The sequence below is a fragment of the Melopsittacus undulatus genome, chromosome 12, assembly GCF_012275295.1.
Source record: "Melopsittacus undulatus isolate bMelUnd1 chromosome 12, bMelUnd1.mat.Z, whole genome shotgun sequence".
NCBI classification, from domain to species: Eukaryota; Metazoa; Chordata; class Aves; order Psittaciformes; family Psittaculidae; genus Melopsittacus; species Melopsittacus undulatus.
This window is the reverse complement of record NC_047538.1, coordinates 19,248,450-19,275,977: the sequence shown is the minus strand read 5'-3', so window position 1 is coordinate 19,275,977 and position 27,528 is coordinate 19,248,450. Positions and strand designations below refer to the sequence as shown.

General features: G+C 49.8%; 1 protein-coding gene across 1 annotated transcript in view; it reads right to left on the bottom strand.

The window, feature by feature from the left end:
* The window catches only part of CORO1C (coronin 1C), a 42,860-nt gene extending 18,335 nt beyond the window's left edge, over nt 1-24,525 (bottom strand). The window contains exons 1-2 of the mRNA XM_034068158.1: nt 24,419-24,525; nt 7,748-7,947 (exon numbers count right to left, since the gene is read on the bottom strand). Of these exons, the coding sequence (XP_033924049.1) occupies nt 7,748-7,942 (195 nt within the window). The 5' untranslated portion in view covers nt 7,943-7,947; nt 24,419-24,525. The remainder of the gene's footprint in view (nt 1-7,747; nt 7,948-24,418) is intronic.
* Nucleotides 24,526-27,528: the final 3,003 nt, after the last annotated feature.

The window sequence follows — 27,528 nt, the reverse complement described above, 5'->3', positions numbered from 1 at the left end:
GAAACAAGGATGCAGGCTCCGTGTGAGCCCATAGCAAGAGGGAGCTCCTGATGCTTGAAAGCAGAAGGTCACGGTGCCTGCAAACACAACAGCTCTTCAGGGTCTGGCTGAGGAAGACTACACAAGGGGACATGTGCAGCACAGCAGCATAGAATCCCAGCCTGGTTTGGGTTTGGAAGGGACCTTAAAGCTCCTCCAGCTCCGACCCCTGCCACGGGCAGGGACACCTTCCACTGGAGCAGCTGCTCCAAGCCCCTGTGTCCAACCTGGCCTTGAGCACTGCCAGGGATGGGGCAGCCACAGCTTCTCTGGGCACCCTGTGCCAGCACCTCAGCACCCTCACAGGGAACAGCTTCTGCCTAAGAGCTCAGCTCAGTCTCCCCTCGGGCAGGTTCAAGCCATTCCCCTTGGCCTGTCCCTACAGGCCCTTGACCAAAGCCCCTCTCCATGTTTCTTCCATGTTCAGGTATTGGATCAACCCCTACACTTGAGCATGGCACTACAGCACCAAAGGACCAACTCGGCTGCTCTCCAGGGTGCACAAATAACAGTGTTGGAACAGTAACATGAGAATAAATGAAGGATGTGAATGACAGAAGGGCCCAAACGCTGCTGTGCTGCTGGAAGCTGCAGCTTGGCAGGAGTCTAACCGCTTTCAGAGAACTACTGACTTGTGGTCAGAGACAAAACTGTTTTCACAGGGGAGAGGAAACCACCGTGCTTTCCTGAAGACATAACAAAGAACAAGAGCTCTCCTCAGCAACACTTACAAATGTGCTTCAGCTGCTTCACTTGAACAAACCAAACCCAAAAACACTTACATTAGAAAGCATGACCCTCACACAGGGCCCACGGCTGGCAAAGCACAACCCACAGCATCGATCCCCCTGGGCCTGGTCCCGCACACACCTTCCCCCCAGCGGGTGGGAAAGGAGCAGGTTTTAACTCACATGTGTTAAATCACCACCTCCCTAAGTGAGCTTTGCACATAGGGTCCACGCAGGCTTCCTCCTCCCAGCAGCGCTCCCCTCTCTGGAGCAGGGATCCCTATTCCTGGCACTGTGTGGGATTAAGCTGTTCACAGAGGAGCTTTAAAAACAGTATTTGGGGGGCTTTGCCAAAAGGGAAAGACCGGGAAGCCTTTAATTGGGTATTATAAAAACATGGCAGCCCATAAAGTTACCAAATGCCACGGTTTTAAACGCAATTCCATTTAAAAGAGACACCTTTGCCACAAGAACACCACCAGGTTTGCAGCTTGGCTGCCAAAGAGATGTGTTTTCACCCTACCTTAATAGCCCCAGGTTTGGGGCTTTATTTATTTATTTTTACAATGTAATCTCTTAATGAGTTCAGGATTTACAATAAATCTCAAGTGCTGATACACAGCTTAAAATTAACTCGGTACGACTCGAAGAAATTAACTCCTGCTCATAATCCATTGCGACTGCGGCTGGGCAACACATCACAGAACAGCTCCTCAACCTCAGAGGTGGATGTTAGAAGTTAGCCAAAAAGGTGACTATGAGGATTAGTAGGAGTATGCTGTGTCTAGAAGCACACAATACTGAGGTCCTTCAGCAGATAAGCCAAGTGAATCCATTTAGCACCTTCCTGCATCCCAGAGCAGAAGACAATTACAGATGAAAAGGAAATAATCTGTTATTAAATACAAAAGGGCACTGGAAAACTGCTCCTAAAAGTGGTGGTTTTAATCTATTTTAGCATGGCTTCTCTGCCACAAAAGGGCAACTGGTTGCAGGAAGCAGCTCACGGATTATAGTAAAAATATCCCAGAGCACAGCTGCTTCCCCAACCCCTGGTTGTGCTCATGAAGATCTCCATTTAAAATAGGGAAGTGGCATCGAGTTGCACAAGCAAAAGCAATTCCCTCACACACACCCCGGACAGTACAGAAGTTTGAGGAAGGAAATCAGGTCACAACTGCAAGTCTGAAATACAAAGTGGCTGCTGCCTTGTCTCTGTTGGAGAAAATACCCCTTTAACTTAGCTAAATTGTGTCTTTACAACAACCTCCTACTTCACCAAGTGCAGCTGAGTGGAGTTTAATGTGCTCTGGCCACTGAGCCTCCACCTCTGGCTGTAGCAGCTGCTCACACAGGACGCAGTTGGGATGCAGTGATTCTCTCATGACCATGGCAAACAGATATTAGTCACCAGCAAACCAATCAAAGCATCCAAAACTAATTGGGAAGATTAGGAAAAGTGTTGCTGCCAAAAGGTCTACTGTAATGTCATGCAATGAGAGACTTTGAGGCATTCATAACTACACATCTCTTCCAAATCAGACTGTGCCCTTCAAGAATTCCTCGGCAGTGCTCATGTTCTGGTTTTAGCACCTTGACAGCTGCAGGGCTGTGCCATTACAGGCTACAGATGGAAACAAAGGTCCTTGTTCTGGAGTGCTCAGATCTAACTGGATACACAAAGCTGGGAGGGGGGCGGGGGGCAAAGAACAACGTGGTGTCAGGAATCCTGCCCAAAGCCAACCCTGCCCAAGCAGGGAGCTATAAAAACCATGGCACTGTATGGCTCCGGTCGATCGGGCATCACAAAGCAAAGTGTGGAGGGTTCCAGGCATGAGGGCAGCGCTGGGGAGCAGGCAGAGATGGTGAAGTTCATCTTGCCCTGCTGGGAGAGGAGCTGCAGCAGCTGGGGGACTCCATGGTGCTTGCAGCTGAATGGAGAATTGAGGAGGCAGGAGCTGTTTTCAACTGCAGGGTGCTTCATGCTGCAGAAGGCTATGTATGCTGCAGAATCCTTCACAGAGGGTTCGTCGTGGCAATCAGCTACTCACATGCTGGCTTTTAAACAGGGAAAAGAACACAAACAAGCCTCCAAACCCACCCAAGCTGCTAACTCCCATCACTCAGAGCTGGGTACACAGCATGGCTCCAGCAGTTCAGCTCCTGCCTGTCCCAGTTTCTAGAGGGAAGCTCTAAATGTGCTTCAGAATTACACTTCAGCCTCAGGTACCTTCTAGCTGAGGAAGCCCTCTGGGCAGAAGATGCAGAGATTCAAAACAGAGACCTGTTGCCCAGAAATTACATTACAATTGATATAGAGTTACTCTTTTGTCCCACCCCTAAAATATGATTCCAAAAGCTGTTAATTCCCATTAATAAACCAGGAGCATCACTTTCCCAATTGGAGGACATACAAGCAGTGACCTCAGGTTTAGGGTTCTGGTAAAACCTGGCTGCAGCTCAGGGAGTGGTGGAAGACAAGGACCCATCCAGAGAAAGCAGAGCTGCTAAGCAGCAGTGCCCAGAAAGGATCCACGGGGAAAACCAGCTTCACATCACCCCGACACACCCATCCTCAAGATGGAACAGATGATCCAGGACTCCAGCATCAGCCATGGTGAAACAAACTGGGACCAGTACAAATGCATATATATATGGAGAAGGAAGAGAGAAAAGAAAGTCTGGACAGATCCCAGGAAAGAAGCTGTTTCTGTTGAACTCATTTTGTCTCTGGGCTTCCAAGAGTTCAGTTTTAACCTCTGCACACAGGCACGAAGGCAGATGTGGCTCATGCAGTCCTCTCCCCATGCAGCACTCCCTCAAACCTGCTTGCAGACAGCACTGTCAAGCACAAGAACCATTTTCATTGTAGGACAAGGCCTTAAAACTGTACAAACCCTTGGCTGACTGTAAACCAGGGGACAGTATGTGCTGCTTGCTTTCCTGGAGAAAGGAGATGTATCAGCCACACTGCCTGCACTCAAGTACACCAGAACCACTGCTGGGAGGGGGCGAAGAGAGAAAGGACCTGGAATGGAATTGGGCACATTCACTTGATGCTGAGTGGATGTAGGAAAAACCTGCAAGGAGCTGATGGGCCCCATGGCAGCCAAAGCCAAGATGCCAGTAAGTCATTTTACTTCATATCCTTCCATCCACACTCCACCTAAAATTGCTGGAAGGACTCAATGAGCCCTTCACAGCAGTTCCTCCTCTGTTTTATACACAATCCGGAAAAGGATGGTATTTTCCCACTCCTTCCTGGAGGGATGAGAGTGTGGAAGAGCTGATTAACAAGTTACATATGCCATGGTTGAACATTAAGGCATGTCCCTTGCAGAACAACATATTCCTTGGAGAAGGTCATTCCTGAGGTGTGCTCTCACCCACACACATGCTAATTGCCTCTCAGGGCACCCATCTGATCACAGCCTCAGCATCCTGCCGCCTGGGTGCAGAAAAAAGGCAGGCACACAAATGGAAGAGCTAATAAAAGGTATATCCAAAGGGACTGAATGAGCTCCTCTGAAGGCTTTATATAACATCCTTGCAGCTGAAGGCATCTTCCTACAGGAACTGAAACAAACCCCTTCTGCAGCAGTTTTTCTTTGCAGACACAAACTGCAGGTTTTTTTTGAGGAGAAAAAACCCTGCCTCCAGTTCTGCTGTAAAACAGACCCAGAATCATGGGCTAAACCCAGGTATGTCAAGTCACTTTCCCCAGCGCATCAAGAAATCCACAAAGTACTCATTTGGGCTGCAGAACAGGGATCACATTTGGAGTTGGGTGAGTATATCCCCAACATCACCTCTGCTTTGTGGCTGCCCCATCCTTGGCAGTGTTCAAGGCCACGCTGGACAGGGGCTTGGAGCAACCTGGTCCAAGCTCCTCTAGCCCCAACCCCTTCCACTGGAGCAGCTGCTCCAAGCCCCTGTGTCCAACCTGGCCTTGAGCACTGCCAGGGATGGGGCAGCCACAGCTTCTCTGGGTACCCTGTGCCAGCGCCTCAGCACCCTCACAGGGAACGGCTTCTGCCTAAGAGCTCAGCTCAGTCTCCCCTCGGGCAGGTTAAAGCCATTCCTCTTGGCCTTCCCTACAGGCCCTTGTCCCAAGCCCCTCTCCAGCTTTCCTGTACTCCAGAATAAGCAAAGTCTTCCCTGTTTCCCCCCGGTGTGTTCAGCTACTGCCGGTTACGATCATCCACACACCATCAACTGATACAAATTACAGCACGTTTCACTCCGACAGCGGCCACTCCGCAGCCCCAGCACCCTGCGGGCACCGCCATTCTCAGCCGCCGGGACAGCGCCGGTGGCCCCGGAGCCTGGGAACGCCGAGCTCCGGGCAGAGCCCCTGCACACGGGCACGGACGACAACAGGGAGCTCGCACAAAGCCCTTCCACCGGCTCCAAACCCGGCCCAGGCTGCACCGGCGGCCCCGGCCGCTCCGCACCGGGGCACGGCGGAGCCTCCCCTCACGGCGGCTGCGCGGGCACGCAGGGGTTAACGGGAGCGCGCGCGCCGCGCCTCCGCCCCCGCCAATCAGCGCGCGGCCCCGAGCGCTGCCATGACCATGTAAGGTAAAAAGCCGCGGCCGCCGCAGTGCCGCTGCGGAGGGAGCGGGTGCGCGCATGCGCAGGGTGGGGAGGGGGGGTAAAGAGGCGGAGGTGGGAATGGCGGAAGCGGCCGGTTCACCACAGACACCCGGAATCAACACAGCCCCAAAATCATCCAGATAGACCCAAAATCAGCCAGATAGACCCCAAAATCAGCCCCTGATCCCCTCCCCATGACCCGGCGGGCGCAGGGACCGACCCGCCAGGCAGCAAAAAGCCACCGCTGTAAATAAAACCCCCGAAAAGCAGAAGGTCGGTGGGACTGGGAAAGGAAAAACCCATTTAAAGTGGGTAAGAACTCCCTCCGCTGGGATTGCAGAGCCCTCTGCGGAGGGTCAGCCACATCGGAAGGGACTCGGGGGGACTGGATTGGAGTGGACACAGTGCAATTAGGTTCTAGAAGGGCTCATTGGCAGCCCAAAGCCTGGGCAATGCAGCAAGTGCAGTTTTATGGCTCTGCTTTGAAATCAACCCCAAACCCAAGGTTTAAAATGGACCCTTTCCCTGCCAGCCGAGTCCAACAGCAAGGATCTCGCAGTGGGGATTCAGTGAATACCTCTGCTGAACAGGAATCACTGTCAGGGTGTTGAAGGAACTAAAGGATTTCATCAGCCAAGGCTGTAAATGAGGAACGCAGGAACTGGTTAGAGCAAAGCATTGCAAAAGAACGTGTCAGGATGGGGATTAGGGAGGGAGCTCCTCCGGCTTGGCATGAAACCTGCTCATATGTGAGCATTAAATAGGTGTACGGGGACAGGAACACTGAGGGCACAAATACAGGGGAGGAATAACGAAATCAGCATCAACCCACAGCAAACTAAGAGATGGTGTTTAGAAATGTGAGGGGGGGAAAGAAGTCAAAACAAGCAGGAATTTGTGCTAGGGACTAATAAAACATCGGGAAGAGAAAAAGAGGGATGCACATCCTCTGCCCCCAGCATCTGACTGCACCGTGGTGCAACTGCTTGTGGTGGTGAGTAAAGCCTTAATGGAGATCTATCCCATCTTGGCCCAGAGCAGAACACACGGCCCAAAGGTGAGTCCAGAGCAGAAGAAGGATGCAAGGAAGGGGATGTTCATGAGCAAAATGGAGCTATTTGAGGAGGCTGAGGGGTTTGGATGGGTTCGCTTAGCACAAGTGAGAACGCGCTGCCTCTGTTCCTGCAGCACGCTCGCCATGTGGGATGCTATATTCAATTCTGGTCACTATTTCTATATATAAACAGGGCAGATCTGCAGATGGAGCTCTGAAAAAAGGACAGGGCTGATGACAGACTGAGGACATCTTAAGTGTATAGTTAAGTCACAAAGAAAATGAGACAGAAAAAGACTTTCAGCACAAGAATTTCCTGGTTAAGCATCAGAAAGGGAGATGAGAACACCACTCGTAAGATGCTCTGTATGCAGTATCGGGGGCAATAGGAATTTATCTCGGGCACTGCTCCTGCTCATTGGTGTACCACTTCTATAACACACAACTGTAAGAGGCTGCCTTGTGCCCATCTTTTCAGCCTCCCCAGTTCTCAGAGCTGATGGACAGGAGCCTGACCTCCCTGGGTGGTTTATAAAGCACACCCCTGGAGCTCTACAAATAAATTCAGAGCAGAAGGGAAAGCAGAGTGCGCATAGGGGCTCACTGGAAGGTTATTTATTGGAGACTTAGCAGCATTCTGAACAGTAGCAAACATAAGAGGTGTTTCCCTGCTCAAGATAAGATGAAACTCCTCACTCTTATCAGGTACTTGATCTAACTGAAGTATAATAAAGCCTGGATGCAGCCCTGTGATCTGGGAGAACTGCAGTACAAATCCCATGGTGTTTGGCTGTTTTCTCACTGAGATTATTTTTATACTAAGATTATTCTTACACTGTGTGGACAAAGAATAACTGACAGGGCTGACAGCAGTCTAGGGCAGCTCCGAGGCCAGGGCCATGATGAAATGCCCATCTTGGACAGATGCAAAGGAACAAGCTGGTTCCAATACAGGGCTGCAGGGCATATTTAGGCTCAGGTACATTCCTGAACTAAGTGACAGAGCTCAAAAAGCTGAGCCCCTGACAGTGGAAATACCTGGCCACAGCTATCATAAAGAGGCTTCCTTTAGGAGCGTGATTCTACACAGAAGCTTCTGCCATGAAGAACTGGCTCATATTAGTCAAGCAAACTGCTTATTTGCTGTGTTTAATGTACAGGAAGCATCAGACTGATTACAGACATTAAACGGATCCTTACCCAGCACTATGGAGCAACATTTGTCACCACACAGCAGAGACTTCACAGCCTGAATGTCATCCACAAACGAGCACCGAAACAACAACAACACTGTGCAAGTGCTAGCGAGAAACTTGCAAATAGCACTTACCTTGTGCAAAGGCAGCACGAGGAAGGCTCCGCCACCGCTAGCATCTACTATTATTGCAACAAATCGGGGGTTTACTGCACAAAAGGAGCTATCCCAAGTGACACGGGACACGCGGATGTCGTCGTAACACTGGTCGTTTTTCACCGCCTGGCCAAACACGTGCCGGAATTTGCTCTGTCGTACCACTCGCCTCATTGTGTCTGCGGAGAAGAGGAACGGCAAAAGGAGATCAGTTACACGTGCAGGGGCCTCCTGCTTGCCCAGAGGTGGCAAAGGGAGCCTCTGGTCTGTGCCATCACCCCGAGACAGTAACACAGAAACACCGCTTCATGGAATCATGGAATGGGTTGGGTTGGAAAGGAGCTTAAGATCATCCGGGTCTAACCTGCTGCCATGGGCAGGGACACCGCACACTAGACCATGTTGCCAAAGGCTCTGTCCAAGCTGGCCTTGAACATTGCCACGGATGGAGCATTTACCACTTATTTGGGCAACCTATTCCAGCATCTCACCACCCTCACAATAAAGAACTTCTTATATCCATCCCATTGCCCCTTGTCCTATCACTACAATCCCTATTTCACTTGCTGTCCCAGCACCTTGCTTTAGATCTGCAAAGTTCTCAGCCAGTTTTGCCTTTTTCTTTAGTTATTCTTAAATATTCAGGTTGTTTTGTACCAAAACACAACTGAACTGCACTTCCAAGTCCTTTTACAGAAAGAATTTGCTGGGGTAGCATCACTTTTCCCATTGTAAATGTATTCTCTTGCTGCAGCAAAGGAAGCTCCTAATCCTAAAAGGAGTTTTTACACAAGTCTCCACATATTTTCAGGGCTAAATCTGGTCTCGGATTGGAACTTGTTTACTTTCAAGTCAGACAGGGTCCAGAACATGTAAATAAAAAGGCAAGCTCTCCAAATCCGGTGTTCCTGTGAAGTGGTTCCACATGCTCACCAGCTCCCAGTTCTTTTTTCTGACTCCAAAATCTCACTAAGAAAATCATCAAATTAGGTTTCCTAAGGAAAGGAGTAATGGAAACAAGCTAATGACTCAAATGAACCTCGTGTGGCTGCAGCACTCCTGCTCCTGAGAAAAACCATCTTCACGAAGGATTAAGCTAGAATAGAGGGAAGGGGACCGGTGGAAAATCATGTAATCAACCAGGTTGGAAAAGACCTTTAAAATCATCAAGGCCACCATTAAACTGTGCCATCGAGGGCCTTGTCTGTATGGGTTTTTTGAGCACTTGCAGGGCCGGTGACTGCAGCCCTGCCCTGGGCAGCCTGTTCCAATGCCCGAGCATCCTTTGGGGAAGGAATTGTTCCTCATCTCCATCTAAACCTCCCTGGTGCAGTTTGAGGCTGTTTCCTTTTGTCCCATCCCTTGTTCCTTGGGAGAAGAGACCCAACCCCACCTCACTACAACCTTCCTGCATGTAAAACGCCAGCACCTGAACTCTGGAAGAAGACATGGACACAACACCACATGGGAACACCAACCCTGGAGGAAAGTGAGTGTCCTGCCCTCCATGTATGTGACCTACAGACCCCTCACATCTGGGACAGGCTTTTCCCATCATACAAGGTTTCCTCCCTCCATCAGCGCTCGCAGGAGAAAGCAGAGCCTCCATATAGAGTCTTGCTTTTACATATGAGAAAAGTATTTCTGCCCTATTCTCTAGGGAAGGCAAAAGAGAACTTAAACCATAAAAATAAGCAGAGCCACCTCCTATCTCTCCTCCCAGCCGGTCCCCAAGCACACGCGGAGGCTGGGAAAAACTTGGATTCATGGAGCCTCTCGCTCCAGACCCACCAGCCTGAAGCTCTCAAGTGAGAGACTGGGAACACGACAGCTCCAGCACGGCTCCCTGTGCACACACAGCCCGTCTGCAGCACGAGTGATAAAAGGTTGTGGGGCTGTCGCTGACTGCAAAGGCTTTGCATGAAAAGCCTTGAGAAAGAGACTTCAGAATGATCCCTGTTCAACAAAATAAACTAACAACAACAAGGAGCTGCACAAGAGGAAAAACACTCATCAGAGCAGGGAAACAAGCAGTCACATAATACGTTTGAAGGGGAGAAAAACGTTACAATTAACATAACAGACAGCTATGGAGCCAAACACTCCAGTGTCTGCACAGAGAGGGGAAAATAAGCAGAGTATTTGTTTCCCAGTAGCTCACCCTGACCACATCCAGCTGAAGCATTTGGGAATGGCGCTGGCCACCTCCACAGAGGCTCCATCTCCACTCTGGGGACCTGCTACCCAGATGCCAGAGCCATCACAGCCACCAGTGCACAGAGGATCACAGCCCAGGCAGTGAGTGACCCGCTGGGGGAAACACCAGCTTCGTAAATACATACAACCACTATGGGGCTGGTTTTATGGTGGGGACAGCTGTCCCCAGGCATGGGGTGAAAGCCACACCACTAGTGATGGCCTTCAGCCACCAAGGGCTGGTGACACAGCATGAAGGGCTCTGCCTTTATTTCCAGCCACTGGGAATAGATGGGTTCCTCCCTGCAGCATTTCTCATGGTACCATTTCTACACCAGTGTCCTCTTAAATCTCCCCATTTTAAAGCTACAGAAGTGAAATGCACATCCCTGTATTGCAAACTCACACAGTTTTAAGAAGAAAAACCCCACAAATGTAATCTTTAAATGCACAATTTTGTGAATGATCGGGGTATTCAAGACATCCACGTTAAAAAGAAGCTATGTATAAAATATTAATGATTGCTATCACATTATAGATGATCTGAGGCTTCCTCTGCACTTACAGAATTGCATAATGTGCTTTCTGCCAACTATTTCACAAATAAAAGGCCTGCTCCATGCAGGGCACACCCAGTGACACCAAAGTGCCACGGGAAGTCATAAACCAGGAGCTGCTCCCAGCCCCAGCTCCAGGCAGGAACATGGAATCCAGACACCAGTCTCTTTCTATGCTGGTAATGCACAGCTCCCCAGGAGTGTTCCTGTTCAGCCCTCCAGCTGGATGGAGCGTTAGGACAGGCAGAACCAGTGGGATGGTGAAATACCAGGAGCAAACCATTCTACAGATGGGCTATAGTCAAGCACCTGGCAGTGAAGCACACGCATTTTGGGGATATAAATACAAGTGCTCATGAGTGATGTGGGGTTTTGTTTTGTTTCCAGGCAAAGGAAGAGACCAGGACAGCCAAAATGGATGGGAGAAGCTGCCGAAGCAGATGGTGCATCGTGCCTGGAGGTGGAGCGCTGCCAGCACAGGGGCTGGTGGGCTCCCCAAGGATGCACGCGTGGCCATCCCAGCAGGGAGGGATGCAGGGATGGAAGATGAGGTAGGGCCATATTCCCAGAGGGAAAGGAACTCATGATCCCAGCCAAGCCCTGCTGATTCCTCACTGAATCACTCACAAAGAAAAGGTGAAATTCAACTCAAACCCCCCTGCAAGACAAGAAATGCACTTTACTATCAAGCTGCCCGAGGCCCAGTTAAGAGACACCATAAAAACACGCAGTTCCACACCCAGTTATTAATGGATTGTGCAGACTCATTCAGGGACCTCATCCCAAGAGGGCTCCTCCCTGCTGTGAGCTGTTTGGGTGCTGGGTGCAGGAAGGGTGCTGCTGTGGCGCCTCTGCATCCATTGCTTCCAGCAAGAGCAGCATCACCCCTTCCACCCGCCAGCGCTCACGGTGACACCAGGGCACCCTGAACACACAGGGATGTTCTCACAGGGCCTCAATGTGCTGCAACACTGCAGGAAGCTTGCGGCCAACTCTGCCCTTTCCTCCTCGAGAACACACCTTGCAGCAAAACCCTGCTCATTCAGGGTGTGCAGCTCAAACAGGGGCAGGGAAAAAGCCCTGCTTTGTGCACAGTCAGTTTTCATGGCAATGTTCCTATCCCACTGTGCATCAAGATTAGAATCTGATGGTTTAGGAAGGTAAAGTGAAGGCTTAAACTTGCCATGCTGAGCTAGAACACGGTAAATTGCCCAGTGTCAATGCACCGTGCACCCAGGGGTTTGTGATTTGGCTGCTTTAATGCAGGGAATGTGGATATGGTAGTTAAGAAGGATTATTTGGATAGTTTGGATAATGACACCTTTCCTTCATTTGATCAATACCAGAACATCACCCAAAAAAAATACACCTATCTCAAATACCAGATACCAAGTGATCTGCCACCCCTTCCACTAATAGAAGAGAAACACTCTATCCTATGGTGAAATTCTACTGCTTTATTCCCCTCAGTTTTACCATTTGATGGAAAGGAGTTTTTTGTTTGTTTTCTATAATGACTTTAAAAAATGCAAAGAATCAAATGTACCCAAAAATACCCTTATTTGTTCCGAACGGATTTGTTCAAGCGCACCTTCGCTGCCCTCTTCCCACCTACGGCTCATCATTCTCAGCAGGATCTCTCTGATGAACACATGGTGAGCAGCCTCCGAGTCCTCATTTCCATAGCAAAGGGAGTGATTCTTGGCGTTGGATCACAGCCATTTTGATCTGGCTGCTCTCCAGAGGGAAGGAAGGGGGGAGATGTGCAGGCTGCACTTAGAAAAGAGTAGGGGCTGCAGATCTCAGTGCAGACAGTGAGCAGGTGAAAAACAAAGCGGGGTTAGCTCAGTGCCCAGCACCAAAAGTCATCTTCTCCCTACCCCAGCCTCTTGTGAATACGTGAGGAGCATTTAGAATCTCATTTGTTTCTCAATACTGCAGAGCATTCCCCCTTTCATCATCTGCAAGCAAACCAGCTCAGTTTTGTTGCCACAGGTTCCTATAGCAGAGCCTGTGCAGGCTCAATGTGGGCAGGAGCATCCTGTTTGGCCCCTGGTAGGATGATCAGATGAGACCCCAATATCTGAGATGATTCACCATAAGGAAAGACTGATTCAGCCCCTATGACACAAAGAGTATAACCTGGCTGGCTGAGCAACCCTTGGGAAGTGACTATGGAAATACCTGAGTGGGCAAGAAAGTGTATCCCTGGCTAATGGGGCTGTGCCAAGCATTCACTCTTAGGAAATGGACTTGGAGCTGGAGCTTTAACAAGGAAGTTAATTAGATCATTGTCTGTGCTGCTGAATCTTCACTAAGGAGCTGGAACCGTCTCCATACACTTGCTAGACAGGAAATATTTTCTCTTTTTTGGGTAAAGTACAAATTTGGAGGATTTAAACCCTCCCAACTGGGAGCTGAAAGGAGTTTTGATACTGCCAGAGTTACAGCCCTCAGCAAATCCAAACAGAAGCGCTAGACACCCTGCAAAGACCACTACAATAGAAGTGCTGACAGATCTACGACCACACTGATCTCCTGGATCCCACTCCGGGACACACAGCATCTTACACGTCCTGCTGGGGACACAGCAAAGAGCCTTCAGAACTCCTCTCTCCCCCCCTTGCCCCAAATGTCAAGTGCCTTCCAGCTGAATCTTACCAACCTTTTCACTTGGTCTCCCACTGCACAGCTCAGCCACTGGCCTTTGTGTCAGTGTTTAAAAGGACCTTAGAAAGGCAGGATGCCATCAGCCACGCTCGCACAGTGATACTTTTCATTCCGTTCCTTTCTGATCTCCCATCATGATGTGTCACAAGAGTTACCATGAGTTTGCCCATTTTCCTGTTTATAAAGGATTTATCTGTCTCAAGAAGCCAACAGATGTATTTCTGTGGCTTCGGAGGGTTTTCAGCCTGCTTATGCAAGAGGAAATGCATCCTGCTAGGGAACACTTACAGGAAAACCCCCCACTAATGGCAAAATCCTGCTCAGCCCATGTGATTGTGATCGCTTCTGGAAAGGGAGGCATGGGGAATGAAAGGCTGGTTTAAGTAACTGGCAGCCGGAGGCTACTGCTGAGGGAGGTGAAGAGATAGAGATCCACTGGATAGGGAGAACATCCCTTATAAGCAGTGGGTACTTGGGACTGGAAAGGTTCTTTTCCAAATGGAACATGTCAAGATAAGCTGTTGATGGTGAACCCCCAAACTCAGAGCCTTATCAAAGAGGTTGCACCCACTTTAGTGGCAGCTTTGGAATAAATGTAGTCTCAGATAACTGAACAAATGAGAAGCAGGTAAGGAGGGAAATAAAATAAACCAAGGTACAAAACAGGCAGTGCCACCAGCACCAAGTAGCAATGATGGTTAATACCAGGGGGCACCTGCCTCGTTTGCTATAAGTTGGACAGGGTGCTAGGGACAAAGCAATGCGGACAGCCCAAGGTCTTTCTGAACACCTGGGCTGAGACGCTTGAGCCTCATCTGTAAGAGCAGTGAGTGCTCAGAGACGAAACCTTGAAGAATGTTATAATCCTGAGCCAATAATAAGGCCAGGGATGTATCAACCTGAGGCCTAAAGGCCCCCCCATCATGGCAAAAACACCCTCCCTCACAGCAGGCATGAGCCACATCTGCAGAGCAGTTGGCCATCATGGAGATAAGCACTACAAGGAATCTAGTAATTCACTCTTCAGAGCACTTTGAACATCATCTGGTAGATAAGGTACAGGCACATATGGAACGGGGGATATAAGCATTCAGGTTTTAAACCACAAAGAGACCACCACCCCATTGCACTTCCTGCTCCATCCCACCACTGCAAGCATCACTGCCTGCCCAGCAGAGCAAGGCCTGAGCTGACAGCCCTACCCCACGGCATGTGAAAAAGGGAACAAGTATCACCCAGGTTATTTCCTAATCACTCACTTGTGGCATTTCTTAACTTCACAGCACTTGGTTGTGCAACCTCTGTGGGTTCTGTAACCCCTGCATGTGCATGGCATGTTGTACACCAGCATACACACACGTGTGTGTGTGCCTGTGGACACGGGCTGCCTCCTGCTTAGTCCAGCTGCATGCGTACTGCACATAAACACTTCACAGCCTCACCATGCTGCAGTGTGTTAAGGACACCTCAGAAGACTCACTCATCCAGAAGAGAAGCCTGCCAGATCATTTCAAGGACAGCACTTCTGAGCACACCTCTGGCAGAGGAAGGGAAGTGAGACACATCCATGGGGGAAGCAAGAGGCAAGTGTTTGCTGCCAGCTCCATCAGTGGAGCCACAGAGAGCAAGGACAGTGGAGACCATCCTTCCTTGAACCCACTGAGCATGAGCATCGTACCACCAGCAAGGCTAGAGAAGGGCTTCATCTCCCTCTCCAAGCATCAAAGGAGCCAGTGAACTCAGTCTCATGATATTAAGTCTTGCAATATTTGGGCAAGGATGGAACGGGGAGGAAAATAAATCACATGGCCACAAGAATTTCAGCTTGCCCTAAAACTTCACATGAAACCTCTGGCAGCTAAAAGGAACAGCCACAAAGACCTTGATGCAGTCCTCTGCTTTCAAACCTAATGCTATCCCCTCTCTGGTATACCCTTTCAAATCAATTCATATGAAAGTCTATTGCTGACAGCACTTTTGTTATCAGATGTTCAGAGTTATTTAAACCAAAGGTGAACACCACTTACAGATGGTCACAATTCCAAAACACAGACTTGTGCACAGATGATTTTCAGTCTCTGGTTACTTTAGGCTAGGTTGAGCAAGAGCCTGCCATCTGATTTCACTTCATTTGAAAGACAAAAAGCTGGAATATGAACGTAACACTGAAATTTCCAGCTGTTCTACCACTGGCGAGATTCTATTCTGGGATGGGAACCTAAACCACAAACTACCAGGGAATTTGATTACATCTCAACTGGGGAGCCCACCACGTTCAAAAATGTAACACAACCCAAACTTAAACTAAGCTGAAATTGCTGTTCTGGACAAAGTGCAAGGTGTTGGTTCTAACCTGTGAAATACTTGATACGATTGGGTTTTCACAGCTCTAGCCTGAAACAATCGCACTAAGACTGTTGTAACATAAAAAACTCTAAGTCAGACGTGCCTACTAAGGTTAAATCTTGCAGGCATCAAGAGGTATGTGCTATTTCCTAAGTGTTTACCCTGTGCATGTCTCTCACGCGGTGGCTGACACTCCTTTCACATGCACACATGGACTCAATGGGTATCTTAAAGGTTTTCAGGCATGCAATTCACCTTCTTGGGGATCTTACTACTCATACCCTTCTGTAGCTTGTATCTTTACAGTCCAACATTACCTCATTTACAGTGGCAAAAGGACACTGCAGGTGAAAGTCATCACCCAGAACAGAGAGTATTGTCTGGCTTCATTTAATTTGTGTCATCCACCGTAAAGAGAGAGCAATGAATGCACACAAGAATCATCACACCAAGGAGTTCATCACGGTGATGGGTGATGTATTGGGGAATATCTGGATGATGGCTCCAAGAGCCTTCATTCTCCACTTTCTCCACTGGAATAAACACCAGAGATGCTTCTTCACACACTGAATCCTCATCCACTGCCAAGACACAGAGCAACATGCTTCCAGAGCTGAACAACAGCCCTATGAACTTCAGCCAGAGACATTACACCAGCAGGGTGGAAGATGCTACTTACACCCCTGGGGACTGACTGCATCACCCCCCAGTAAGAGCAGCACATGCCACAGAGACAGAAGCAACAGGGCTTCAAACCACACTCTAACCCCGTGAAAGACATGAGAGGGAGAGCACAGCCCCCTGAGCAGAGCTGCAAGTCAGCAGGGCTGTTACCACAGCCAAGCACCAGGATTCCAGTGAGAAGTATGCAGATAAAATGCCTTCTCCATAGAGCTGACCTAGTTCTCTTATCAGTGCAACAGAGCTAACAAGGAAGCATCAATCTGTTCAGAGCTGCTACCCCAATTTACTGCATTCTTCTGCTCTCTTGAAGGTTATATGCAAGCTTCTTCCAGACCATATTCCTGAGACATCACAAGCTTTTCTTCTAACGTGGTTTTGGGTGAAAGCCGAGTCCCAGCTAAGGATGGTGGCTCCAAATGGAGAAAGAGCTCTTCCCCACCGGAGCTTCATTAACTCCTCACCAAATCACCACCAGGTCCCATCTTTCCCAACTAACGAGCTAAGGCCTAACGAGCAAACACCTTACTCCTAACATGACAGAGTGCCAACAGCAGAAACCAACTGCATTACCTCCTGAAACATGAATTGATCAAACATGCCCAAAGGAAATAAACAGCAAACACCAAGTCCTTCTATGTGTGTGACAGAGGAGCTCACTGGTGCCGCTAAACCTTCAATTCAATGCTGTATAGAGGATGCAGCCTGCCCTCTTTGATGGTGAACTTAGGCTAGATGCCAAGCAGACAGCAGCACCCAGGAGCTGGGAGCCTAAAGAAGGGAATACCACCAACACATGCAGGATTTTGCATTCTGCACAAGTCTAGAAGGGGTGCAGGAGTGAAGGTAACCTGATTACATGGTATTTTCTAAGGTAAGCACATTTCCTCTTCAAACTCCAGTGGTTTTAAGGTATTGCTAGAAATATTTCACAGATTCTCCTTGCTTACAGCTAATGGGATCTTTCCTTAAGAAAAAGAAAGGACAGGTTTATTGAAAGGAGAAATCTTCAAAGGACTTAAACTGGTTTTCATTCCTCCATTACAACATGTATTATCCACAGGAACAAACTACTAACATTAAAGATGTTTTAAGGAGATAAAGTCTCAGGTCCCAGTTCTTCAGGAGCACCAAGAGCCCCCATGAGGAGACCAAGGCCTGCAGAAAGGCCTCTGCTCTCGACACACAGTGAGCTGGGACACAAATTCCTCCCAACTCAGAAATAAAGCAGAAACAACACATCAGCACAACCGAGGCTCACAAACAGGGCAGCCAAGTGTGAGTCAGACTGACCAAGCAAGGATGCAGCATTCTCCAGATGGCCCTGCCTGACCACAAATGCTCCACTGGCCTGCTGGATGGAACACAGCACCCAGACCTGCTGGGAGCCCATTGAGAGGACAGTGCTGCCTTGGGGGATGCCATCAGAGAGGAGAAGGATGGCCAAGTGTAATGGTGGCACCTCTTGGACCACACCTCTGTTGTGGTGTTTCAAGTTTGATTCCAGCCCTGCGATGGACCAGAGACCTGGACAACATCATGGTTCGGCTGGAGTCAGAGCTCGGAGCAGCATGGTCCATCACACTGCAATTCTGAATGGAGATGCTCTACTCCAGAAAGTAGGAACGGGCTTGGTCAGCACACCCTGAGAAACACCTTCATCCAAATTGGAGCCCAAGTTAGAGACTTTCACGTCTCAAGCTACACAATAACACCCACTCAGAAGGTGAGACAGTCACACTGAACTGCTTTTGATGTCTCAAAATAAACCCAATAATGATTACTTCTCAGAGAGAAAGCAATATCCTCAATGCAGAAGGTTCAGACTGGACAATACAAACATCTGAGATTTTCATGCTGTACAAATAAGCTGCAAAACGCATCTCAGTTCTCCCAGTTGGAAGTGGTGTGCATTGCTCCAGATTTCCATTTGCTGTCCTGCCAGCTCCTCTGGCCAAGTAGCCTATAATTCAAAGAGCACCATTGTCATTCTGTCCTGTTTCTGTAACATGCAATTTGAAATCAGGGCTGGGGGAGGGAGGAAGAGACTGGAGGAGGCTAAAACTCAAACCCAGATAGCTCAATCTGCTAACTTGATTTTAAATCCCTATCTTGTGGTACCAATTACAGCTCCTCAAACATCTGTCTGAGCAAAGGGTTCCAAGTTCAAACACATTTCTTCTGTCCTACAGATGCTCTTTGTCGCTGATCCGCTTCAGGCTGCTGTTCTACACTGCAGCAGAGGCCATCACATGCTGTGCTAAGAGGGCAGAGCTGGTGTCACACCGTGAATGCAACATAGAGCATCTTTCTCACCTCTCTAAACAGGTAAGAACAGACACATTCGCTTAGGAAAAGCATCTTTAGTTCAGCAGCAGCTTTAATAAACACTCCTGCTACACTGCAGAGGAAGATTTCAGATGCAAGAAGGAAAAACATCTTCCTACACCCACAGGTTCCCTGTGCCAAGGACAAGGGATGTACCCGCTGTCCCCAGCACTCCCACAGCAGCTCTCTGCCTACCTGACAGGGAGAATCACCCCTGATAGCACTGCATGAAGGCTGATTCCCTGGGGAAGGCACCTGCAGTTGGCTGCTCTTCAGCTGGGGAACTTGTTTTCACCAAGAGGCATGACGAATTACAGCCTGTGCTTGGTGACCTCTAAGCTTTACTTACCTGTTGGCTTGACAATCACATTACTGCACGTGCAAGCCACACTTCCAGCCCTTTGAGAGTCCCTGTGCCATTTACAGCAGTTCTGGAGGAGAGCAGCCAAAACAACAGGCAGTATTACACCGAGATAAGCCCCAGCTGGTTTTTATGTGATCTTTCATAGTGCTTAAGAATTCCCTTAGCAGACCAGAAGATCAATGTGGCAAACACCGCATATAAAGAAGAAAAAGATAACCTTTACCCCCAAAGAGACACCAGGGAGCAAAGTGAAGAGGATAGATAACCCAGTCATCCAAAGCATGGCAGAATGGGAGGCCAAGCCACAGTAGCCCACATCTAAACAAGACCATGAAAAGCTTTCAATTGCTCCAGAAAGCAGGAAAAAGATGCTGGAAGGCACAATGACAATTAGCTAGAAGTGTTTTGTGCTGCACTTGACACTGTGCTAAAGTAGAGGTACACAGTGCTGAAGTACATCTGGCTACCCCTGTTTGCCTAAGCAGGCTCTGGATTTTCTTCCTGCCTTATAAACAGATCTTTGCAGGTCCAAAAATGGAAATAAACCTTAAAATCACTTTAATCCACCTCCTGTTCTGAACAAGACAGTTTTGAGTCTATTTACTCCAACCTCCAAGATACGGTGTAATTCATTTAAGTACTGAGTAAAAAGGAGCAGTTGAAAAACTAAGTGTAAGAATGGCCATTTATCCACACACACATCCCACCATGTATGCTGGTGCAAACAGATGAACCACCTGTAAAACAACAAGTACACCTAGTATTACATACTACTAGTATTCCCAGCCTGATACCTGCAGGACCCTGAAGAATACACTGAACCTCACATTTCCAACATGGAAACAAGGGTAGTGATCCTCATCACACAGGAAACTGCAAGAAACAACTGTAACACTGGTGGCCATTCTATAATGAAAAACATCAAATAAATGCCAGGCTTTTACCCCCAGTCATTCAGGTGTTCAAGATTCCAGCATGAACTAACAAACTGTGAGGGTTTTAAGGATTTAAAGTGAAAGAGGATCAAGAAAAGGCAACTCTAAGAGGTAACATCAGCACCAAGCCCAGTCCCTCCCTGTTGAGCCTCTCCTGATGACTATCTTCCTTATCAAGTGATCATCTGCCCAGCACTGCCAGTCTGCCTGGCTCCCAAGGGATGCAGTGCTTACTCCAGCTTGAATTTGCTGCTGCCTGCTAATCCCTGGTGGTGCTAATTACACCCATTATCAGCTTGTCCGACTGTGCCTGACACATGTCCAGTACCCAAACCTGCAGCACCATAGGATGTCAAGCCCCTATCAGATCTGCACGGGAATAGGATGCTTCAAAGCGTGATGCTTTAATACAGCAGGTTTATACATTTATGTGAGATAAACAATGGATTTTCAAGGACTCCAGGACACAGTCTCTATGGCAACTATATGCAGAACTAAGGGGATGGAGAAGGAAGGGAGGGGAAGCTCCTACATTTCTAAATACCCCAACCAGAGTGATTTGAAGTCAATTTTCCAGGGACTACCTATAGCAGGGACTGCAGGTGAAATGTTCTGCCTATGTTCACACATGGATGCAAACAAAGTGTAGTTTTAAGCACAGCATCCCCATCCAGTTGTATGAAATCCTGCTCCAGGTATATTTGGTAAGGCTGCAGAAATGGTTGCCTTACTACTGAGCTAAGAAGAACTGTACATAGATTACATGTATGCTTGTACAGACAGAGATGACACACAAAGGTGCTCTGGCCAGTCAAGATTTGGATGGAGAGCCCCAGAGACACCACAATCCCTCCTGAACAGCACATGGCCTTAGGCATAGCTCAGCCATGCTCCAGCCCAGCGCTGCCAGCTCATCTCAGCACACTGACCACATCAGCCTGAACCTTAATGGCTTTAAATCAGGCCCCACCACTGCTTTAATTTCATTTCCAGCCATTTTTCAAATTCAATTATTAAAAGAGTAAACAAGAAAAACCTAATTAGGATGGCTTGAGAGGCCCAGCTCAATGTCAGAGTCACTATGGCTGATCCAACCTCATCCAGCTTCTCCCGCTGAGAGCCAGACCTCAAGAGTCATTATATGCTCGTAGCAAAAAGCATATGATACAAAAACCTGTTGTTTTCATCAACAAAATTTGGATCAAGACGAAACAAATAATGCTGACATATCACAGTGGTAATGCTGAAGAAATACTATTGTCCTTTCAACAGTGCAGGTGGTTCTGCCTTGGTATCGGACTCACTAACAAAGAAAGGTGAAGAGGAGACATGGCCAAAGAGCCCATGTTTTCCTCTAACCCAAGGAAACCTATTGATGGGCACCCTGTGGACATCAGCAGGCAGGCAGCCCTTGAACACAGTGTTTTGTCCCCCACAGGAGGCAGCAGCAGACACCATTGTCATCATTTCTGACAAGTTCATGACCTAGAGAGCAGGATTTTACGGCTTTTATGGTATTCCACCACAAAAGCCTCTTCCATCCCAGAGCTGCACAGTGACTTGTTACCAAGATATCTGCTGTAAAGAGATGACCTCTCTTACTGTCAGGAAGAATCACATGGGAGAGGTGTGAACTAAACTTATTTGCGCAACAGTCACCTACTTTGAAGCTCCATCATTACATCCACATCCAGCCATTAATTCTGATCAGACCTGTGTTCACTAAACAAACCCATACAAGCACATACACAACTAATGGTTGTAATGCAACTAATGGTGTAGTCCATTAGGAACCTCTCCAGTCAGTTTGCTCCTCTGAGGACCATCAGTGCCAGACTCTGCGTTGGAGAGGCCTACAGTGCAAATCCAGACCTGCTGGTGGGGCCCCTAAAACCCATCACTACTGCATTGAGAAGCTGAGTAATTCTGGTGTCACCCTGGTATTTTACATGCCTAACGCTATAACCTAAAATATCATAATCTAAAAGTCATGTGCTGAGCAATTATAACCTCAAAATGAAACAAATCATCCATTTTTAGTGGAGTTACTCCCTTGAGGAAGAACAGAACAAAGCAATCCGATTAACAAACAGAATGAAAGGGCCCAGTAACTGATCCCCAACCATAGCAGTACACTCAACACATCCGGAATAACCAAGCTTCCAGTCAGATTCATTTCAGAATGAACCACCAGGACAGAAGCAGACCAAATATATTAGGTAGGGGAGACAGAAGGGAAAGAGCTAGAAGAGCAGACACTTAATTCTTGTTCATACGCCCTGTGAATGCTGAAACTGGGGCACTTCAAATCCTCAGCGAGTTTGTGTCCCAACACATCCTTAGGGAAAGACTGAGGTGATCACCAAAGCCTCAAGCCAGACAAAAAAAATCAAAACAAACAAACCCATCCTTGAAAAGTCAAGTGAAAATGTGCCTGTGTTTGCCTGAAAGGACATTCCTGGCCCTGGGAGTGGTGCACTGATGACCTCACCCAGCTGCAGACTCAGGCCAGGAAGTGTTTTGCTCATGTCTTCAAAATAGGAAGCTGGCATCCAAGCCATAGTCCTCAGCATCAGTAACCAAACTCAGACTAAGAACACCAATTCTCTTCTAATCAAAACGCAACGTGGTGCTTTAATGAGCCATTTTATGAAGCCACCATTAAAGCCCAATAGTAAAGTTGAACATGATGCAGGGAGTGGTTACTGAGGGCAGAGCTCTCAGCGGCCTTCACTGCATCGCTCCAGAAAGCTGCTATTTTACCCTTCTGTGCATTCCTCCTCATTGCCATTACACTGAATCTCTGCCTTGTGCTTGGAGTGCATCCCAGAAGTGACAGATGCAATAAGCACGAAGATTTCACTTGAAAAAAGCCAATGATGTTTGAAAAGGCAGCTCACTCCAAGGCAGAGCCATGCCAACAGAGAGCAGAGCCACACAAACGCTGATTAAAGCAATCTGTATACAAGTGACCATTGAAAAGTCACTGTTATGAAGTGCTATATTAAAACAAACACCAAGTAAATGCTCCCTGACAGGCACCCCGGTGCGTCCGGTCTTCCTCTGGCTACTGAAAACACTCCAAACATATATGCAAAATAAACACAGGTCGACTTTATCGCAACAGTGTTTGATCTTCTACCTTTGTGTACACAGTTTTAGCAAACAGGAGTATTAGCTGCAATACCACATCTCGGGGAGCTCACAGCCATCTGGTTTCTCCCCCTCCTTGAGCAGAAAGGAGGATGCAAGGCTTGGTATTCAAATGAAAATCAAATATAACTCCGCCTGCCTCACACATGAGGTACCTGCTGCTTTCTGTAACCATCACACATAGGAACACGCTTCTCACTGTGCCAGTTCACACCATTTTCCCACACTCACAGCAGGCACTGAGCTCCCCTCCCGCACATGCTTACAGAGGCAAGAGTCAGGTAATCAGGATACAGCCTAGCCTAAAATTAGACCCGAATCTGTATCAGCAAACTGAAAACCCAGCCACAACCTGGAATGTTCAACACATCCTGCTTCCATTTTGCCAGCATCCTTTGGTCTTGCCTGGACCACTCCACACCTGCACGAACAGATACGCTCAAACACACACATACGTGCCTCAAACTACAGCTAGCAAAACCCCCACAGCACTAACGCTATCACTTGGACAATAAAACTGCACCCATCAGTTTTACTTTTGTCTCAGCCGCTTTCTAGCCCTTTTGGGGCTTTTTTAGACCCATCTCCTGTGCAGTCACACTATCACATTGTCTAGTACCGGGTACTACAGCTGAACGCTGCACATCAGATGCTTCTCCACATACCCCGAGCGAGGAAGCGGCTCATTTCACAGCGCTCAGACAAGTACAAACCTTCCCATCCCGGCCTTTGACACATCGCTATTAAAACAACGTGTCTTTCTGCGGGGAAAAACAAAGCCTGGGCACACGTCAGAGAGCCCAGGACTTCCCACACACCTCCCGAGCAGGCACCGGTAACGGTGTGACACGCACACGGTCAATGGCAGCCTGAAGACAAACCCCAAAGCTCAACCCTCCGGTCATCTTTTGTCCTCCGCAGCGCTCCCCACGGTGGCAGCAGGCTCCGGGGCACACACACACACCGGGGCCACGGAGCCGCCGCTGCGAGGAACGACAGGGGGAAGAGCCCAGCGAGCCCCAAGCGGAACAAAGGCGGGCGCGGGGCTGCGGCGGGCATCAGGTGCGGGCGCGCAGGGGCGGCCCCGCCGCCGGGGAGCCGCGCCCCGGCCGTGCCCCACCGCCGCCCCCCGCCCGGATGCCGGCCCCGGAGCGGAGCGGGCGGAAGGAGCCCCGGGAGGAGCTCGGTGCCCAACCGCGGCGGGGAGCGCGGTTCCTCCCGCAGGCCCGGGCGCTGACAGCGGCCGCCGCCTCAGAGAGCGCTCGGCGGGCACAGCCGCGCAGGAAGCGCCCACAGTAACGCTCGGTTCGGCCCGGCCCGGAGCCCTCCGACGGGCACCGCCGCCTCCCGCTGCCCTCCCGCTGCCCTCCCATGCCCCACCGCTGCCCCACCGCTGCCCCACCGCTGCCCCACCGCGCACCGCGATCCCGAGCCGCGTCCCCGCGTCCGCTCCTCAGCCCGGCGGAGCCGCCTCCGCCGCCAGCCGCCGCCGCCCGACTGAGCGCCGCGGGGCGGGGCTGACGCAAAGCCACGCCTCCCGTTGACCACGCCTCTCGTTGGCCACGCCTCCCGCTTTGGAGGCGGGGCCGCCCGGTGAGTGGCTGCTCGTCCAGCCAATGGCGGCGCGGCAATCGCACATGCGTGGTTCGCCGCTCTCACCCGGTTACACCACCGTTCCCCGTCTCTCAGCCCGGGGTACCGGAACCGGTCCCCGTCCCCTCCGCAGCCGGTTCCCGGCTCCTGTTCCCCGGTTCCCGTTATCCGGTTCCCCTCCTGCGCTCAGCTCCTTGCCGTGGGGGCCGCCCGCGGTGCCCCCAGCCTGGCTCAGCCTCCTCCCTCCCAGCAGGGATGGTGCAGTCCCGCTGTGCACACCCGGGTGATGGTGGGGGGGGTCCTGACACCTGCGGGCGCCGATGGAGGCACAGCCTCACCGGGAGCCGAGCACCGCAGAGCGCACGGCTCGGGCTGTGCCGGTCGGTGCCGCTTGGCAGCGAGATGGTGACAGGAGGGGAGGACGAGCCCCTGCTAAACCACACTGCAATGGATGTCGTGGCTTAAGGTTTAACCCGCGGGACACGAGCTTGAAACCAAAGATCCCCCCATTGCAACAGCAGCAGCAGCAAAACCGCTTTGGGGATGCCGGATAATGTGGTTGTAGGGAGGGGGTTTGCCTCTGCTGTTCGATTGAAGAGGGTAACGGTTAGAGATGCAGTAAGATGAGCACCTCTGCATTGGGTGCCTTGAGGCATACAGGACAGTGTCACAGGGCGATGCCATTTGCAGGGCAATGGCAGAGACAAGGCAATGGCAGTGGCAAGGCAATGGCACCTGCAGGGTAATGGCAGAGACAAGGCAATGGCAGTGATAGGGCAGTGGCAGTGGCAGGGCAATGGCAGTGGCAAGGTAATGGCAGTAACAAGGCAATGGCAGTGTCGGGGCAATGCCCCCCGCAGGCTGTGTGTTTCAGTTCCTCAAGGAGCGGAGCGGTGCTCGCTCAGTGTTTACCATACATGGCCAAAACCAAACGCTGCTGCGGCTTCCTCATACGTTTAGGCCAACGTTTGGGAGCTCGTTTGCATGCGGTTGGGTGCTTGGGTGGGGTGGGGGGTGTCTGGTTCTTCAGGGCAGCCACACAGCCGGAACCCCCCTTACAGTGCTCAGGGCTGGGGGATACAGGGCTGTTGTGATGCGTGGAGCTGCAAACCCCTCCTCTTCCCCCAGGGAGTGTGACCTGCCCCCTGTTAAGTGAGAGCTGGGTGTTAAACCCTCCTGGAGATACCCTTGTCCTGATCCCACATTCCAGCTGATGGGAACATCAGGCGGGCACCAATTAAACAAACCAATGTCATCCAGGCTGCTTAAACTTTGGCACCACTTTAACCCCCCATTCAACAAGCAGGAAAGTCTCTTATGTGCTGAACAACACCTTGATAAAGGAGTATTCTACACCCAAAGATTAGAGCTGCAATCTGCATCCCTGCCCGGCACCGCCAATGACTGTGACATTAACACCTTCCTTCCACCAGCCAGCGACTTCCTCCCCACCTTCCTCCCTCAAACCATCTCCTTAAGGCTAAGGAAGCAGAAAGCCAGCAGCAGAGGGGCTGCCTGGAGCAGGCAGCCTGCAGTGTAGGGGGGTTAGATTGTGATTCAGACTTTCCATGTAGGTACATGGCTTGCTGAAGGTCACACAATGAGTCAGTGACAGAGCTGAGCTGGCTCGATTGCCAACCCCACAGCCGCTGATTTAGAGGAGATCCTGTGCATGTGGCTGCAAACTTTGTGAAAGGCTATTAACGTGAGCATAGCAAATGGTACCTAAAAATATGTGTATGTGTAGCTCCTTCTAGCTCAAAGCAGCGGGCGGGCATGAAGTGATGTTTTACCATGGACTGAAAAACAGCAGTGAAAGCAGCAGTATCTGGTGCTACCCAACAGCTTGGAAGAGAAACTAGAGGAGGATTTTGGCATCCCTCTAAATAGGGTGATGCACGTAGGACACGAAATTTGTCCTCAGCAATCTGATTGAAGCCTCATTCAACAACGGCCACCGGAGAGGCTGGTCCCTGCTTCACATCATCACTGCAGGGATGATGCTCCTGCGGCACAGCTTGCTCCATATGGCACCGGAAGAACCAGCAAGGATGGGCTCAGAAGGAAATGGTATCTTTAGAGTATTCACTATCGCTTCCTTCAACATATGGATGGAAATGCTCCAAAGATCCCTCAGATCCCGACCTGGATCAATGAGTCATCAAGTCACAACAGCTCATGACCTGGATCAATGAGCCATTTAGATCACAACAGCTCACCATGCAAGGTGAGGACCAAAAGGCATGAGTTTCAGGCTGCAATCTTGAGCAGCAGAAGGAATGGGCACTGTTTTCCACCTGCTCTTTGGTCCCAACACTAATCTTCCTCGCTTCAGCCAAATCAGATCCTACCAAACAGGACTTCAATGACAGCCAGCGGGAGGCAAGCTTAGCAGCTTGTCAAAACCCATCACAAACTCTAATCCTGGTGAAGGAAAACACCCTGCTCCTGAATCCTTGCAGCCACAAGAGCCACATGGCAAAGTTTGGCCTTCTCTTTGCTCAGCCCCATTGTGCCACTTAGAGGAAAACACCAATTCAAGAGCACGTTTTGCTGCTTTCAGCCATCCCACATATTTTCCCCTCCGCTCCATCGACGCACGACTGCTGTGAAGCATCCATCTCCCAGCCTTTATACGGAAACAGCACCGTGCCTGCAGGCTCCACCTCTGAAACTTATGTCAGCAGCTAAATTTAGCTGCCTTGCATCGCTTCCATTGCTGCAATGAAGAGCTCTGGTTTGCTCCTGCGATGATCATGACATACCTTATGAGTAATACACTCGATAGGGCCCCAAGCCTTCCTTGCCAGCATGGAGTTATTGGTTAGAAAGGCTGCAGACACCTGAGGCACCTCTTTCTACATGGAATGGTGATGGTTTCCCTGGCCTTCAGCTGAGATGATGCAATTTGGCTTGTGGTCCCCGAGCCGTCTTAGC